General features: G+C 40.1%; 1 protein-coding gene across 1 annotated transcript; it reads left to right on the top strand.

The window, feature by feature from the left end:
• Positions 1 to 9,569: 9,569 nt before the first annotated feature.
• Positions 9,570 to 10,544, top strand: LOC308417175 (olfactory receptor 10A3-like; the record flags this gene model as incomplete). Its single annotated transcript, XM_080912330.1, has 1 exon — positions 9,570 to 10,544. One exon carries the CDS (start codon positions 9,570 to 9,572, stop codon positions 10,542 to 10,544), a length of 975 nt encoding a protein of 324 aa, XP_080768456.1.
• Between the last annotated feature and the right edge of the window lie 8,292 nt (positions 10,545 to 18,836).

Here is an 18,836-nt window from a genome sequence, read left to right as displayed (position 1 = left end):
GTGCACTTTCCGTGTGTACTCCACAGAGATCTCTTTGCTTCCCTGCAGCCCAGGTCTCCCACCCACCAGTTTCTCAGCCTCTATGAGCCTCCGTTCCGGGTGGCAGATGGGCCAGGCTCTGCTCTGCGTCCTGAAGTCACCTCTGGGCAGAAACAGAAGTTCTAGTTTTCTGTTCCCACTCGCAGTTGCTCAGCCTCTATGAGCCGCTGATCCAGGTGGCAGGTAGGCCAGGCTCCGCTCTGTGTCCAGAAGTCGCCTCCGGGTGGAAACAGAAGTTCTAATTTTCTGTTCCTAATCGCTGGATCAGGCAAGGCGGGGCAGGGCAATTTAGGGTGTGCACTTTCCGTGTGCACTCCGCAGAGATCTCTCTGCTCCCCTGCTGTCTAGGTCTCCCACTCACCAGTTGCTCAGCCTCTATGAGCCGCCCTTCTGCGTGGCAGGTAGGCCAGGCTCCGCTCTGCGTCTGGAAGTCGCCTCTGGGTGGAAACAGAAGTTCTAATTTTCTGTTCCCAATTGCAGTTGCTCAGCCTCTATGAGCCGCCGATCCGGGTGGCAGGTAGGCCAGGCTCTGTTCTGCGTCCGGAAGTCGCCTCCGGGTGGAAACAGAAGTTCTAATTTTCTGTTCCCAATCGCAGTTGCTCAGCCTCTATGAGCCGCCAATCCGGGTAGCAGGTAGGCCAGGCTCCGCTCTGTGTCCGGAAGTCCTCTGGTGTAATGTTGATAGGCCTGTTTTTATATGTAACTTGACTTTTTTCCCTTACTGCTTTTAATATTCTTTCTTTCTTTTATGCGTTTTGTGTTTTGACTATTATGTGACAGAATAAATTTCTTTTCTGGTACAGTCTATTTGAAATTCTGTAGGCTTCTTGTATGTTCATGAACATCTCTTTCTTGAGGTTAGGGAAGTTTTCCTCTATAATTTTGTTGAAGATATTTACTGTCCCTTTAAGTTGGGAATCTTCACTCTTCTATACCTATTATCATTGGGTTTAGTCTTCTCATTATGTCTTGCATTTCCTGGATATTTTGGGCTAGGAAATTTTTTTCATTTTTCATTTTCTTTGACTGTTGTGCTAATTTTTTCTAAGGTATCTTCTGTACCCAAGATTCTCTCTTCTATCTCTTGTATTCTGTTGGTTATGCTTGCATCTATGACTCCTAATCTCTTTCCTACAATTTCTATCTCCAGGGTTGTCTCTTTTTGTGATTTCTTCTTTGTTTCTATTTTCACTTTTAGATTATGGGTGGTTTTGTTCTATATCTTCCCCTGTTTGATTGTGTTTTCATGTAATTCTTTAAGATTTTTTTCTCATTAAGGGATTCTACCTGTTTACCTGTCTTCTCCTCTGTTTTTCTAAGGAAGTGATTTAAGTCCTTCTTAAATTTCATCCTCTATTATCTTTTATGAGATGGGATTTTAGATCTGAAATTTGCTTTTGCTCTGTGTTAGAGTATCCAGGACTTGCTTTGGGAAAACTGGGTTCTGGTGATGGCAACTAGCCTTAGTTTCTGCTGCTTAGTTTTGTGTGCTTGCCTCTCACCATCTGGTTATCTCTGGTGTTAGTTAGTCTTGCTGTCTCTGACTGGAGCTTGTTTTTCCTCTGGACCTCAGAGCCTGTGACCTTTGGCATGTCAACACTGCTGGGAGAGCAGCTGTCTCCAGGCAGTAATGGGGTAACTAGAGCTGTAATTTTAGGTGTGTCACACTCCTGGGACACCAGTTCTTTCCAGTTGAAATTTAGGTGTGGAGAGTTGTGTCACAGGGTTAGTTCTGGGGCACGGATAGAAACTGGAAGAATCCTGTCCCTGCCTGTGTTGTGGTTTCTGTGCCTTATGCACTCCTAATAGGTCCCTCTTTGGCCAGTTAATAGAGCAAAAGTGTTGGTCTCAACTGTGAGCTTGGGAGTGACAGTACTCTAAGGAGACCAGCCAGGAAGCTTGACTCTCACTTAGACATGCCAATAAAATAGTTAAAAGAGGCCAATAGGGGGAGGAAACTAGAAGAAAGGAGAGTGATACAGACACAACCCACCCACAGAAACTCTAACACAAGAAATGCAGGAATTGGTGAGTTGAGTAGAGACAGAGGGAAAGGCCAACCAATAACTGGCACAATTTGAGACCCATTCCATGGAAGGCACCAACTCCTAACCCTACTAACGATACTCTGTTATGCTTGCAGTCAAATGTATTTTGTCCTCTGAGAGGCTCCATCTAGCAGCTGACTTGGACAGACACGGACACACCCATAGCCAAACAGTGGATGGAGCTTGGAGACTCTTATGAAAGTAGAGGAGAAAAGACTGAGGGGCCCCAGTGTTGGGATAGAAATCTTGGGTCATGTCCAGGCAAACCACACTAAGCCAACACAGCTGCACATAGAGAGGTTTAATGATGCAATGAGACAAGGGTCAGGTCGAGAGGGAAGAAGAGAGAGAAGAGGAGGAAGTTTGGTTTTTTATGTGTGTAATGATATCACTTGGTTCCAGGTGTGGATGGATATCTGAAAAGGTATGTCCTGGGAATGGTTGTCCATTTCCATGGTAATGCCTGCACTGAATCCCTGTCACCCATGGGTGTCACCATTGCTGAGGGCAGGATCAGTTACTCTCATTTTCTTATCATATAAAGAAGAAAAGGGGAAAGGAGAAGCCAATGGTAAAAGGGAATAGGGGTGCCATGTCTCTTTGGCTACCTCCTGCTGTCTTGGCACATTGTCAATTTTAGGGTATACCTGGCTTTCACCATAGGGGTACACTTGGTAAAAGTTCACATCAGGCCCCTCCATGGACAGTGGCTGGTAATCCTGTAATAGGAACTGATAAATAGTTTGGTTAGATTTTTTTTGTATCTATCATTGAAGGAATGTAGAAAAAAGATTAATGAGGCAGAGAACAAACACTAACTCTATAATGGAAATATGACTAGAAAAGGTGGTATGAAAGGGAGTATCCGCTTCTATATAGGGTTTTCTGAAAATCCAGGAATTGGAAGCCTTACTCTCTTTAACTTTTCTTAACATGTATAAATAAGAATTCCTCAAGAATAATGATAAAGTATGAGATTAAGAAAAGGATCCATGTCTTTTAATTTTGGAAAAGCTCCTCTAAAATAAAGATGAGAGACTAAAAAAAAGAATTTATGTCCAGGCCACATCATCTAAGCTCTGTATAAAGCTAAGTCTTGACTGGTCCATCCCTATATCTTCTGGACATGAAACAAATGGTCCCATTGATTGGTCAAGTCAGTTTGGACTAACTCCTAAGTCCCATGATTCTTATATAAAGCCTGTGAGAATGGATAAGATTGTCTTATTTTACTAAAAAGCTAACAGGAACAGAGAATTTACATTTTTGGCTCAAGCTGCTATGCCTAGCATAGGTGTCTTAAATTCAAGTTAGTAAGATTCAACTATGAAAATTACCAGAAAATATTTTATTATTAATTATTTTATTTATTTATATCCAAAATGTTGTCCCCCTCCCTTTTCCCCTTGCAGAGTTCTTAACCCCCTTCACCTCTGAGAGGGTACCTCTCCTCTATTGCCTTGCACTGAGACATCAGGTATCTATTGGATTAGATGCATCTCCTCCACTGAGGCCAGACAAGATAGCTCTCTGTAACATAAGTGTTGGGGCCTCAGATCAACCCATGTGTGCTCTCTGGTTGGTAGCTCAGTCTCTGGGAACTCCCATGGGTTCAGGTTGGTTGACACTGTTCCTAGGGGTTGCCATCCTCTTCAGTTTCTTCAATCCTTTCCCTAACTCTTCCATAGAGGTCCTCAATTTCCATCCAATGCTTGGCTGTGAATATCTACATCTGTCTCAGTCAACTGCTGGTAAAACATCTCAGAGGACAGCCATGCTAACCTCCTTCAGCAAACACAACATAGCATCAGTAATAGTGTCAGGGTTTAGTACCTGTGCATGGGATGGATGCTAAGTTGACCCTGTCATTGGTTGGCCCATTCATTCAACCTTTGCTCCATTTTTGTCTCTGAGTTTGTTTTAGAGAAGAGCAATTTGTAGTTAAAAGTTTTGTAGGTTGGTTGATGTGCCCAACACTTCACCATGGCTTCTTACTAAAGAGATTCAATATCCCCACTGCTGGGCATTTCTGCTAAGATTACCTATAGAGTCTTGGAATCCTTCTCCATCCCAGGTCTCTGGGATTTTCTTAAGGTTCTCCAACCCCCCACCCACATCCAGGAACTGCATATTTTCATTCATTCTCCTGGCCTTCTGGGCCTCTCTCCTGTCTTCCCCATACCTAATCCTGCCTCTCTTATTCTCTCCACCTCCTCCTCCCCTCTACCACTCAGGCCGTTCCTTTCTTCTGCCTCCCGTGATTATTTTGTTCCCCCTTCTAAGTAGGATTGACACATCCTTACTTGGACCTTCTTGTTTAATTTCTTAGGGTTTGTGGAAATGTATCATGGATATTCTTTACTTTTTGGCTAATATCTACTTATCACTGAGTATATACCATGCATATCCTTTTGGGTCTGGGTTACCTCACTCAGGATATTTTCTAGTTATACCCATTTGCCTGCAAAATTCACAGTGTCCTTGTTTTTAATGACTGAATAGTATTCTATTGTGTAAATAAACTACATTTTCTGTATCCCTTCTTCAGTTGAGGGATACCTGGATTGCTTCCAGTTTTACGCTATTATGAATAAGGCTGCAATGAACATAGTGTAGCATGTGTCCTTCATCTTTTAGGTATAAGCCCAGGAGCAGTATAAGCTATCTCTTCAGGTAGAACTATTTCCAATTTTCTGAGGAACTACCAAATTGATTTGGCATTCATAAAATTTCACTCTGAACTGTTCCATAATGTTCTTGTTTTTGAGAATTTCACACAAAGACACAGACACATACATACACAGAGGGGGGTATAAAATATTATCATATCTACCCCCTTAACACTCTCTTTATACCTCTTTTACATTCATGTCTGTTTTTTCTATCATCATTCACTAAGTTCAGCTAGCGATGCCCATATATGCACGGATGTGAGGCCATCCACTGGATCATTTAGGCCTACCAGTTTCTGTATTTCTCATTAAAGAATGATTCTCCCTCTCCTAGTAATTATTGTGTCCATGACCGGGAAAGTCATAAGCATACCAAAGAAACTGTTATTGTTATTTTGCTAAATGGTCCTTCTGACAATTCATCTTTAAATTTTTTATAGTCATATTTATAGGCCTAGGCCGCTCTCAGTTTTGTAAGCAAAGCCTGTTGTTCTGCAGTGGGCAGCAGTCTATAGAGAGATTCAGAACTGGTCAGAGAACTGAGAATGAGGTTGAATACAAAACTCATTTTTTTTTAATTATTTTAAACCTTTTTTTCACAGTCCAGTCATTATCCTCCTCCTGGTCCACCCGCCCCCCCCCCCCAAAAGTATCCTCATCAAATTCCTCCTACTCCATTTAAGAAAATGCTCCCCCACTCCACCAGGCCTCCATACTTCCTGAGACCTCAAGTCTCTCAAGAGTTAGGTGCATCTTCTCCCACTGAGACCAGACCAGTCAATCCTCTTTTATATGTGTCAGGGTCCTCATATAAGCTAGTGTATGATGCCTGATTGGTGACTCAGTATCAGAGATCTCAGCAGGTCAGGTTAGTTGAGACTGCTAGTCTTCCTATGGGGCACCCTCCTTCTCAGCTTCTTCCACCTCTTCCCTAATTCAACCACAGGGGTCCTTGGCTTCTGTCCATTGGTTGGGTATAAGTACCTGCATCTTACTCTTTCATCTGCTTGTTGAACGTCTCAGAGGGCAGTCATGCTTGTAAGCATACCATAGTATCAGTGATAGTGTCAGGCTTTGGAGCCTTCCTTTGAAATGGGTCCCAATTTGTGCTGGTCACTAGACCTCCTTTCCCTCAGTCTCTTCTCCATTTTTGTTTCTGCAGTTCTTTTAGACAAGATTAAATCTAGGTCAGAGTTTTTGACTATGGGATGTCAATCCCATCCCTGTACTTAATGTCCTGTCTTTCTACTAGAGGTGGACCTTATAAATTCCTGCTCCTCACTGCAGGGCATTTCATCTTTTTAAGTCCTGAGAGTCTCTCACCTCCCATGTATCTGGTACATTCTAAAGGATCCCTTCACTTTCTACTTCCCAAGGTTGCCTGTTTCCATTCTTTCTGCTGGCCCTCGGGACTTCACTTCTATTCTCCCACACCTGATCATGTTTCCCCTTTTCCCTTCTCGTCCCCTCTCCTACCCAAGTCCTTTCCTCCATCTCTCCCCATGATTGCTTTCTTCTCCCTCCCAAGTGGGATTGAGGCATTCTCACTTGGGCCTTTCAGCTTGTTAACCTTCTTGAATTCTGTGTATTTTATCCAAGGTTTTTGCTACTATTATGGTTAATATCCACTTATTAGTGACTAAATATCATGAATGTCCTTTTAGATCTGAGTAACCTGACTGAGGAAGATTATTTTATAGTTCATTCTATTTGCCTGCAAAATGCATTATGTCCTCATTATTAATAGCTGAATATTATTCCATTGTGTAAATAAATCACATTTTCTGTATTCATTTTCTGTTGTGAGACATCTGGGTTGTTTCTATCTCCTGCCTATCACAAATAAGGCCACTATGAACACAGTAGAGCACATGCCCCAATAGCATTTTTGATCACAACCCAATTTTTAAAAACAGGTTTTATTAATTTTTGCATATGTGAGTAAACTGTTACTGCCTTCATATACACCAAGGGGGAGCATTGAATCTCATGACAGATGGTTGTGAGCCATCGTGTGGTTTCTGGAAATTGAACTCAGGACTTGTGAAAGTTCTCTTAAATGCTGAGCTATCTCTCCAGCGATACAACCCAAATTTTAATACACTCAAAGTATGTTTTGAAAATCTGATAATAAAAACCAGGCTTTCCACAAAGTAATGTCACCCATTTCATAATTGTACATGATGTCTTCTCTAATGAGATCTTCCCGTGGGTCATCTTGCTCTCACTGTGGCCTGCATCCCTCCCCATCTTCTCAGGTATTATTTATAGCATCCGTTCAATCTCCACTTGCATTTCCTTAAGGTCAGCCCAGGTCAGCTCATCACCTTCGCAACCTCATTTTCATAATTGGGGACACAATGGTGAAATCGAATCTCTTGTGTGAAGACAGTATTATTCCCTGTAGAAGCCTGGAGGAGAGGTGCACATAGTTAGTGCCATGGTGCTTCCTGCCCTCCACAGAGAGAAGTCTGTATATGTGGAGTATAAGGTCTCCAGAGAGAAGGCTTCTCCCAGAGCACACAACATTATAAAATCAGTGCACTCAACTGAGTGGTATGGATGGGAATGATTTTTAAATACCTGGTCAAATATCTGATGATTAGGTTAAGCATCAGTTCATCTTTGACCTAAAGATTATGCTTGAGAGTCTGTCGGTGACTTCTACCTTATTAATACTGTCAGGGAGATCTTATTTCAGTTCTTCTGGCATGGGTTTCTGATTCTGGGGATGTGTGAATACTGATAGTGGGGAGAAATTTTAAAACAAGAGGAATTGGTCTGGAAGGTGCAGGGAGAGTGGGAAGCTTTGTCCAGAATTGGGCTGTAATGGGGAGTTGGACAAGGAAGAAAGCCATTGTATATAAGATTGGGAGACAGTAGAAATTTAGGAGTTTCATGCTTGCATATCGCCTAACTGCTGATCCTCCATCTCCCTAAGCTTAGCTCCAATTTGACTGAAATGGGGAACCTGTATCCTGCAGTTTCCTATTGATAAATAAGATGCTCATGTCTGAGCCAATAGGGCTGTCCAGGAGTAATTCCTGACCATATAGATAGGGGTCCACAGGCTCAAACTGTGGTTTTAGTACATGGACAGAACCAATTCTTAAACCAGTGGTACTCATACCCCACAGTAGCCTCAAGCCTCTAGAAAAGTCAGAGAGAGTAAACGCAGCTCTTCTTTGTTCTCAGGTTGTTCATTATTTTCCTTTAGACACAGGAGTCAACTGAAGGAAGAATCTGGGCATTCTTAATTTAAATAATTATTCCTCCACAGTCTTCTCAAATATCAATTCATCATTTCATTGGGAGGGTCAGTTAATTTATTATGTACGTAGCTACCTGTTTTCTGTTTTGTGTTTTCAGACACAAAGTCCAGAACAAAATTACTTTCATCCTGCAGTTTATATTCTTGAGGAGGGATTGGGCATTAAACATAAAAAACAAATTAGATTTGATTATTTCCAGTGGTAGTGAGTGCTCTGGAAATGACGACCAGGTGATAGGAGTTAGAGATCTGGGTGGTAGAGGTGCACAAAGCGACTCTGATGTCTTCTGTGGAGTGTATGGCTCAGGTTTATCTGAAAGAATGTAGACATTCCTTGGTGATGGTTGTTCAACCAGTTAATGGGTGACACAAATTCCAAGTATATCTGTATTTTCTTTTAAAGGTAGCGAGTGAATCACAGAATCAGAATGGTCCTACATGAATATTAACTAAAGTCATTTTCTCATTGGGCAAATTTCAGTAAATTTGGTTCACCTGGATGAGAAACCAAAGAAATATTCTGGAAGCCTTTGACTTATATTCATTTGGGGTCACTTTATTTACAAATCAAATTTTTGTGTATGGTATATTTATTCAGGTATATATGGTTTATTTTTCAATCTTAACAAAGTAAGTGTGCTCTGTACTTTGGCATGTGCAAAAACATTTATTAATATATTTACAGTTAAAATTATCATAGATTTATTTGTCAGTTTTTTTACTATTTATCTAACTTGAAATTTCTTCTTTAAAATTCATATATAAGCATACAATTAATTACAACACATGTATGCATGTATCAGAGTAATGTATAATAGATTCTAAGTAACACAGTGCGCGTGTATGTTCTAAGAATAGGTTTGGCTAAATTTTTGTTACACAGAAAAGTGTTGCCAAAACCTATTAATCTATTATTTAAGTTTTTAGTAAGTTTTAATAATAATAATAATAATAATAATAATAATAATAATGAAGTATGTGTGTGTATGTGTGTGTGTGTGGCATGACACCCAGACATGCACACACACACCATGGAGAGCTTGTGGAGTTTGGGGAACTTTAGGAATTACTTCCCTTTGTCCACCATATCAATGATGGTCTATTTTGTTTCTATTGCACCTTGCACTCCAGGCTAACTGGCCTTCAAGCTTAAGGGTATTTCACATGGCTTTGCCTCACTCATGTCTTATTATGGGAACACTGGGATTAGAGATGTGCTCCTATATCCAACTTTTTGTTTTGCATTGTTTTGTTTTGTTGTTTGTGTGTTCCAGGGATGAAATTGAAGTCAGGTTGTGTGGCAAGGGCTTATAATAGCTGGGTCATTTAAATAGCATTATTTTTTATTTGATAACATTTCTGAGTCAAAGTTTTGTAACTTCCCACTTGTCTTTTAAAGATTCATTGTTACAACATATTGACCCTTCTTCAAAACCACTAGTCTGAACCTCTATTAGAAGGAGCATGCCTTTACAACTTCTGCAAAGAACTCCAAATCTCAACTCAGTTCCTGCAATGTGATTTCACCCTGTATGTATTATGTCCCTAAGACAGGGCTTCAGTATTGTTATGAAGAGGCAAAATCACAGCTCTACAGGTGAGTTCATCCTCTTGGGATTTTCTAACTATCCTGAACTTCAAGGGCAGATGTTTGGGGCTTTCCTAGTTATTTATCTGGTGACTGTGATGGGAAATGCCACCATTATCACCATCATCTTCCTGGACCAGAGCCTGCACATCCCCATGTACCTGTTTCTGCAGAACTTATCCTTAGTGGACCTCTGTTTCTGCACAGTCATCACACCTAAAATGTTGGTGGTCCTGACCACTGAGAAAGCGACCATTTCCTTTGGGGGTTGTATTGCACAAATGTATTTCATTCTTTTCTTTGGTGTGACTGAGTGTTTTCTCCTGGGGGCAATGGCTTATGACCGATTTGCTGCAATCTGCCATCCTCTATCCTACCCAGTGATTATGAACATCAGAGTGTTCATAAAATTAGTGATGTTCTCATGGATCTCAGGTACCATGATGGCTACTCTGCAGACCACATGGGTGTTTAGTTTCCCCTACTGTGGCCACAAGGAAATAAACCATCTCTTCTGTGAGACTCCTCCTGTGCTGGAGCTTGCCTGTGCAGACACTTTTGTGTTTGAAGTCTATGCCTTCACAGGCACCATTTTGATTGTCATGGTCCCCTTCCTGTTGATACTCTTGTCTTATACTCGAATTCTCTTTGCCATCCTGAGGATGCCATCCACTACAGGGAGGCAGAAGGCCTTTTCCACGTGTGCCTCTCATCTCACGTCTGTCACCCTCTTCTATGGCACAGCCAGTATAATTTATCTACAGCCCAAATCCAGATACTCACCAGACACCAAGAAACTGATGTCATTGGCATATATACTGCTCACCCCTCTGCTGAATCCACTTATCTACAGCCTGAGGAACAAAGAGATGAAAAGGGCTGTGTTGAAATTATGGCAAAGAAAAGTGGCTTTACACGCAGGGTGACTTGTTGAGGAATTTGTTTTTCTATTATGCTTTTGATGTCTATGGATTTTGAAGGTGGTGGGAACAGAGCACATTTCTTCATTAGAGTATTTTTTCTTTCTTGATATTTCCATGTTTGAAAACATATCACATTAATCTTTGTTTTTAATGCTTTACTCAAATGTTTTTAAGAGGTATATGCTTCTGAAACATAATTCACAGTTTATTGATCTACTTTCTGTTTTTGGCATACGGTCATTGCTATTCCGTTGCCATTGAGATGTTTCAAGATGATGTTTCAATAAATATCGAGTTTCTTATATGTTTGTATGTTTGATGATTTTACTTATTTTTCAATTAATTAACTTTTTATTTATTCATGTTAATTTCTAGTCACCGTTCCCTTTATTTCCTTCACATAGTCCCTTTCCTCTGAGAAAGGGACACCTCCCCTGGCACATCAAATCACTGCAGGTCTAGGCACATCTCTTCCACTGAAAATAGACAAAGCAGCCCAATTAGAGGAACAGGATCCACAGACAAGCAACAGCTTTAGAGACAGCCCTACTATAGTTGTTAGGAAACCTGGATGAGGACCAAACTGCACATCTTCTACATATGTGTGTGGGCCCTAGACCCAGACCAACAACTCTTTGGTTCTTGGTTCAGTCTCCGAGAGCCAAAAGGATCCAGGTTAGTTTACACTGCTGGTTTTCCTGTGGAGTTCCTTTCCCCTCTGAGGCCCTTAATTTTTCCACCAGCTCTTCCATAAAGACACTTTAAGCTCTGTCCAATATTTGGCTGTGGGCCTCTGTATCTGTTTCAGTCAGCTGCTGGGTAGAACCTCTCCAAGGATAGTTATGTGAGGCTCCTGTCTGCAAACATAACAGAGTATCATTAATAGTGTCAGGGATTGGCACTTGCCCTTGGGGTGGGTCTCTAGCTGAGCTAGTTTTTGGTTGGCTATTCCATCAGACTCTGTTCCATCTTTGTCCCTGCATTTCTTATAGACAGAACAAATTTTGCATCAAGAGTTTTGAGGTTGGGTTGGTGTCCTTATCTTTCCACTGGTGTCCTACCTGACTACATTGCATGGCTTCTTCTGATACTATGTCCCCATTACCTGAAGTCACAGCTAAAGGCTAAAGTCACCCCATAGACTCCTGTTGTCAATCTCAATCCTGGGTCTCTACAATATCTTAGAGATGCTTCCAACCCCCAACCCTGCCAGCCAACAATTTCTATTCTTTCTTGGTGATTTTATTTTTATGTGATGCATTTCCAAGGATGACTAGGGAGAAGAATTATTTTGTATTCACATACTTTAGTGGGTGTTATAAATGCTGGTTGAAGTGGTGCATGTTTTTAATCAAGTTCAGTGCAGGAAAATCCAGAACTCAAGATTAGCATGGGGTATATATATTTTAGAACACTGTGAGCTATGTACAAAATGAGAATCATTCTGAGAATAAAAATGCTAAGGATGTCACTCAATGATAAACAGAAGGTTTGCTTAATATTCACTAGAACCTGGGTTTAATCCCAGTACCACATAAACAAAAAAAAAATTAGAGCAAAATTTTTGTACACATATGTCTGCTTACTTAATGCTGTTGTAGAGCCCCACTGAGCATGACTCCTGTCTAAAGCATCAGGAGACCAAAAACATGGTGAGATTTTTCTAGAGAGAAAATCTATTTCAAGAAAGAGTTTTTAAAATGCATTTATTTGGTTCTTTCCTGTTTGCACCTGCACCATGGAGTGGACCCTGGGTTCTGACTCTCCACCCACTCCACCCACACCCAGAGACAGCCTGAACCACAGGAGTTATGACACACTCAAGATCTCAGGTGAAGCCCCAACCCATACCCCACTACTTGGCATAACAGGGACAATCCAAGACCCTGAAGATGTAGAAACCCCTCTCCAACCAGATGCACACATTCCTTTCATTGTGCACCTGCACCTAGGAGCTGACCCTGAACTCTGGTTCTCTGACCACTCTGCCCACACCCAAGATTGTAAGATGCCAGAATCATAGAATCAGAGAAAAAGTTGGGACCCCAGGAGTTCTGACACAACAATTCCAGGATCACAGGAATACAGGCTCGGAGTAAGGCCATTTAGCACCAGAGATAACCAGATGGCAAGAAACAAACACAAGATTATAAACAACAGAAACCAATACTATTTAGCAATATCAGAACATAGCTTGTCAGCACAGCAAGCCCTGGATTCCCCCAAAACACCTGAAAAGCAAGATTCATATCTAAAATTTCATCTCACAAATGATGATAGAGGACATCCAGCCCAAAGCCAGAGCCTATCCAGTTTCATGAAATATTGCTGGGTACCCAAAGGAGCCACAGAAGCACTCTCAGTCCTGAACCCACTGATGAGTCTATTGAGGAGAGACTGACCTAAACTCTAAGAGCACAGGTAGCAGTGCTGCCTGGGAACAGACACTTCCAGCCTAAAGTCAGAGCTAGTCCAGTTTTATCAGGACTGACAGCCTGCCTGCACATTCCTGGGCACCAGGAGGAGCCTCAGAAGTACTCTCACTCCTGAGCCTACGGGTGTGCTCCACTGACTACTGGGGAGACACTGTCCAGAACTCTCAGGGTACAGGTAGATCGGTGCTGCCTAGGTACAGACTGTTAGGGAAAAAATCCATAAACAGTCCACTGCCATCAGAATTTACAGAGTAACCAGAGAGTTGAACACCCAGGAACAATCTCCCTCAAAAGCCTACAGGCCCAAAGACACACAGAAGAGACAATCTCCAGTCAGAGACACCAAGATCACCTAGCATCACTGACAACAAGATGGCAAGAGGCAAGCACAAGAATTTAAGAAAGGAAAACCAAGACAACATGTCAAAATCAGAACCTAGTTCTCACAACACAGCAAATAGTGGATATCCCAACTCGACAGAAAAACAAGAGTTAGATTTAAAATCATACTTCATGATGATGATGAAGGTACTCAAGAAGCGTATAAAATATACACTTAAAGAAGTAGCAGAAAGACAGAACACACACAAGCAAATTGAAGCTCTTAAAGAGGAAACAAAAAGAAAAAAAAGCACAAAAATCACTTAAACAGCTAAAAGAAAGAACAACTAAACGGGTGAAGAAATTGAAAACAGAAATAGAAATACTTAAGAAATATCAGAAGGAGACAACTCCAAAGTTGGAAAACCTAGGAAAGACATCAGGAGTCATAGACATAAGCATCACCAACAGAATATAACAAATGAAAGAGAGAATCTCAGGGGCAGAAGACAACATAGAAAACATTGATAGTATTATGTCCAATTTTTTGAGGTATTGCCAGACTGATTTCCAGAGTGGTGGTATTAGTTTGCAACCCCACCAACAGTGGAGAAGTGTTCCTCTTTCTCCGCAGCCTCGCCAGCATCTGTTGTCATCTGAGTTTTGGATCTTGGCCAATCTGACTGGTGTGAGGTGGAATCTCAGGGTTGTTTTGATTTGCATTTCCCTGATGGCTAAGGATGTCGAGCACTTCCTCAGATATTTCTCAGCCATTCGATATTCCTCAACTAAGAATGTTTTGTTTAGCTCTATACCCCATTTTTTAATAGGGTTATTTGATTCTCTGGTGTCTAGCTTTTTGAGTTCTTTGTATACCTTAGATATTAGGCCTCTATCTGATGTGGAGTTGGTAAAAATCTTTTCCCATTCTGTTGGCTGCTGTTTTGTTTTCTTGACAATGTCCTTAGCCTTACAGAAACTTTGCAATCTCATTAAGTCCCATTTGTTAATCTTTGACCTTAGAACTTGAGCCATTGGTGTTTTGTTCAGAAAATTTTCTCCTGTGCCTATATGTTCTAAAGTTTTTCCTACTTTCTCATCTAATAGTTTCAGTGTATCTGGTTTAATGTGGAGATCTTTGATCCACTTACACTTGAGCTTTGTACAAGGAGATAAGAAAGGGTCTATTTTCATTCTTTTGCATGTTGAGTGCCAGTTGGACCAGCACCATTTGTTGAATAGGCTGTCCTTTTTCCATTGAATGTTTACTGCTCCTTTGTCAAAAATCAGGTTACCATATATGTGAGGGCTCATTTCTGGATCTTCTATTCTATTCCATTGATCCACATGCCTATTTCTGTACCAGTACCATGCAGATATCAGCACAATTGCCTTGTAATATAGCTTGAGGTCAGGGATAGTGATTCCCGCAGATGTTTTCTTGTTGTTGAGGATGGATTTCGCTATTCTAGGTCTTTTGTTGTTCCATATGAAATTGCACATTGATTTTTCCAATTCCATGAAGAACTGTGTTGGAATTTTGATGGGGATTGCGTTGAATCTGTAGATTGCTTTTGGTAGGATGACCATTTTTAAAATGTTGATCTTTCCAATCCATGAGCATGGGAGATCTTTCCATTTTCTGAGATCCTCCTCAATTTCCTTCTTTAGAGGTTTGAAGTTCTTGTCGTACAGGTCCTTCAGACCAAGCTATTCCACTTCTGGGCATATACCCCAGAGACACCTTAGTACACAACAAAGATATATGCACCACAATGTTAATAGAAGCTCTATTTATAATAGCCAGAAGCTGGAAAGAACCCAGATGTCCATCAGAAGATGAATGGACACAAAAATTGTGGTACATTTACACAATGGAATACTACTCAGCCACCAGAAACAATAACTTGACCAAATTCTTAAGAAAATGGCTGCATCTAGAGAATATCATTCTGAGTGAGATAACCCAGTCACAAAAGAACAGACATAATATGCAGTCACTGATAATGGGATGCTAACCCCAGAGGCTCGCACTGCCCCAGAAACAACCCACAGACTGTATGAAGTCCAAGAAATAAAGAAAACAAAACAAAACAAAACAAAAAAAATCTCTATACAAGAAAACTTTGACTATTTCCATGTTACATTTTGTTTTACATGTACTTTATGCTCATTGTAACTATTAAGTTTTCAATGCATACTATCAAACCTTTAAAAAAAATCAAGTACTGACTAAAAAAAATATATTCATACAGTTTTATGTAAAAATTATTTTAAAATCTGAAAAAAAGTACTGACAAAAATGTATTGTATAATTTTATGCAAACAATGCTTAAAATCTGTACATTTATCTTTGTTTTGTAAAATAAATTTGTTTTAAAAAAAAGAGAGTTGGGATTAAAGACATGCACCTCTACCACCCAAAAAAATAAAATAAAATAAAAAAGAAAACATTGATAGAACAGTCAAAGAAAATGCAAAAATCAAAAGGCTTCTAACACAAACTTTCTCTAAGGCAAAGGACACTGTCAAAAAGACAAAACCAACAGATTGTGAAAAGATCTTTACCAATCCTACATCTGATAGAGGCCTAGTATCTAATATATACAAAGAACTCAAGAAATTAGACTCTAGAGAATCAACTAATCCTAATTTTAAAATGGGGTGTAGGGCTAAACAAAGAAATCTCAACTGAGGAATATAGAATAGCTAAGAAGCACCTAAAGCTCAACATTCTTAGTCATCAAAAAAATGCAAATCAAAACAACCCTGAGAGTCCACCTTACACCAGCCAGAATGGCTAATATCAAAAGTTCAGGTAACAGCAGATGCTGGCAAGGATGTGGAGAAAGAGAAACACTTCTCCACTGTTGGTGGTATTGTAAGCTGGTACAACCACTCTGGAAATCATTCTGGCAGTTCTACAGAAAATCGGATACAGTACTAACTCAAGACCCAGCTGTGCCACTTCTAGGCATATACCCAAAAGTAGCCCCAACATAAAACAAGGATACATGCTCCACCATGTTCATAGCAGTCTTGTCTATAATAACCAGAAGCTGGAAAGAACCCAGATGTCCTTCCACAGAGGAATGGATGCAGAAATTGTGGTACATATGCACAATGGAATGACTTCATGAAATTCTTAGGCAAATGGATGGAACTTGAAGCTATTATCCTGAGTGAGGTAACCCAGTCACAAAAGAACACTCATAGTATTTACTCACTGAGAAACAGACACTAACTGAAAAATCTCAGAATACCTAAGAAACAATTTTCATAACTTATGAAGCTCAAAGAGAAAGAAGGCCAGAAGGTGAATACCTCAGTCCTTCTTAGAGCAAAGAACAAAACACTCATGGAAGGAAATAAAGGGACAAATAATGGAACAGGGATTGGAGAAAAGTTCATCCAGAGACTGCCACACCTGAGGTTTATTCCATATGCAACCACTAAACGCAGTCACTGTTGCTGATTCCAAGTAGTCCTTACTAACAGGAACCTGATATGGATGCCTTCTCAGAGGCTCTGCCAGAGACATACTGATACAGAGGAGGATGCTTGTAGCTAACCATCAGACTGAACATAAAGACCTCAATAAAGGAGTAAGAGAAAGGACTGAAAGAGCTGAAAGGGTCTGCAAACCCATAGGAAAAACAAAATTATCAACTAATAAAACCCACCACAGCTCCCAGCGAAGGATCATTTTTCCAGTGTAGGAAAGTGCCAAGACACTGAGGTGGGAGAGGATGGTTGGGAAAGGAAGAACCTTCATGGAAGTAATGAGAGGAAAAGGAAGAATGGGATTGGGGGAAGGGGATAACATCTAAAATGTAAATATAGAGAATATTAAAAAAAATACTGAAAGAAGACATTAAGAAGGACATAAATAACTCTTTTAAAGAAATACATGAGAGCACAGATAAACAATTTGAAGCCCTTAAAGAGGAAACACATAAATCTCTTAAAGAAATAAAGGGAAACACAATTAAGTAAAAATATCACTATTTGCAGATGACATGATAGTGTACGTAAGTGACCCAAAAATTCGACCAGAGAACTTCTACAGCTAATAAACATGTTCAGCAAAGTGGCTGGATATAAAATTAACTCAAACAAATCAGTAGCCTTCCTCTACTCAAAGGACAAACATGTGGAGAAAGAAATTAGGGAAAAGATACCCTTCACAATAGTCACAAACAATATGAAATACCTTGGTGTGACTCTAACTAAGCAAGTGAAGGACCTGTATGACAAGAACTTCAAACCTCTAAAGAAGGAAATCGAGGAAGGTCTCAGAAAATGGAAAGATCTACCATGCTCATGGATTGGAAGGATCAACATTGTAAAAATGGGATACTAACCCCAGAAAGCTCTGAATACCCCAGAAACAACTCACAGACTGTGTGAAGCTCAACAAAAAATATATTTTTTTAATTAAAATAGAACTGTATCACATCCCCCTTTCCTCCCTATAGCCCCTCCTAGTCTCTCTCCTATCCCCTCAAATTAATAGCCTTTTTTCTATATTATTGTTACATATATACATATGTGTATGTATATGTACCCACAAATACTTAATTACAACCTTAAAAATGTATTCGAAAAAATAAAGAAAAAAAAAAAGAATAATAAAATGTTTAAAAATTTTTTTTTTAAAATGGACATCTTACCAAAGCAATCTACAGATTCAATGAGATCCCCATCAAAATTCCAACCCAATTCTTCATAGAGTTAGAAAGAGCAATGTGCAATTTCATCTGGAATAACAAAAGACCTAGAATAGCGAAATCCATCCTCAACAACAAGAAAACATCTACAGAAATCACTATTCCTGACCTCAAGCTATATTACAAGGCAATTGTGCTGAAAAACTGTATGGTACTGGTACAGAGATAGGCATGTGGATCAATGAACTAGAATAGAAGATCCAGAAATGAGCCCTCACGTATATGGTCACTTGATTTTTTACAAAGGAGCTGTAAAGATTCAATGGAAAAAGGACAGCCTCTTCAACAAATGGTGTTGGTCCAACTGGCACACAGCATGCAGAAGAATGAAAATAGACCCTTTTATATCTCCTTGTACAAAGCTCAAGTGCAAGTGGATCAAAGATCTCCACATAAAACCAGGTACACTGAAACTATTAGAAGAAAAAGTTCTGGAAAGTTTAGAATACATAGGCACAGGGAAAATTTTCCTGGACAGAATACCAGTGGTTTATGCTCTAAGATCAAGAATCAGCAAATGGGAATTCATGAAATTGCAAAGATTGTGTAAGGCTAAGGACACTGTCAAAAGGACAAAACAGCAGACAACTGATTTGGAAAGGTTCTTTATCAATCCTACATCTGATAGAGGGCTAGTATCTAATATATACAAAGAACTCAAGAAATTAGACTCCAGAGAATCAAACAATCCTATTTTTTAAATGGGGTACAGAGCTTAACAAAAAATTCTCAGCTGGAAAATACCAAATGGCCAAAAAGCACCTAAAGAAATGCTTGACATCCCTAGTAATGAGGGAAATGCAAATCAA

This window comes from Micromys minutus (assembly GCF_963924665.1).
Source record: "Micromys minutus genome assembly, chromosome: 2".
Lineage (NCBI taxonomy): Eukaryota > Metazoa > Chordata > Mammalia > Rodentia > Muridae > Micromys > Micromys minutus.
The sequence above is the reverse complement of the archived record's forward strand: the minus strand, read 5'-3'. Positions and strand labels throughout refer to the sequence as shown.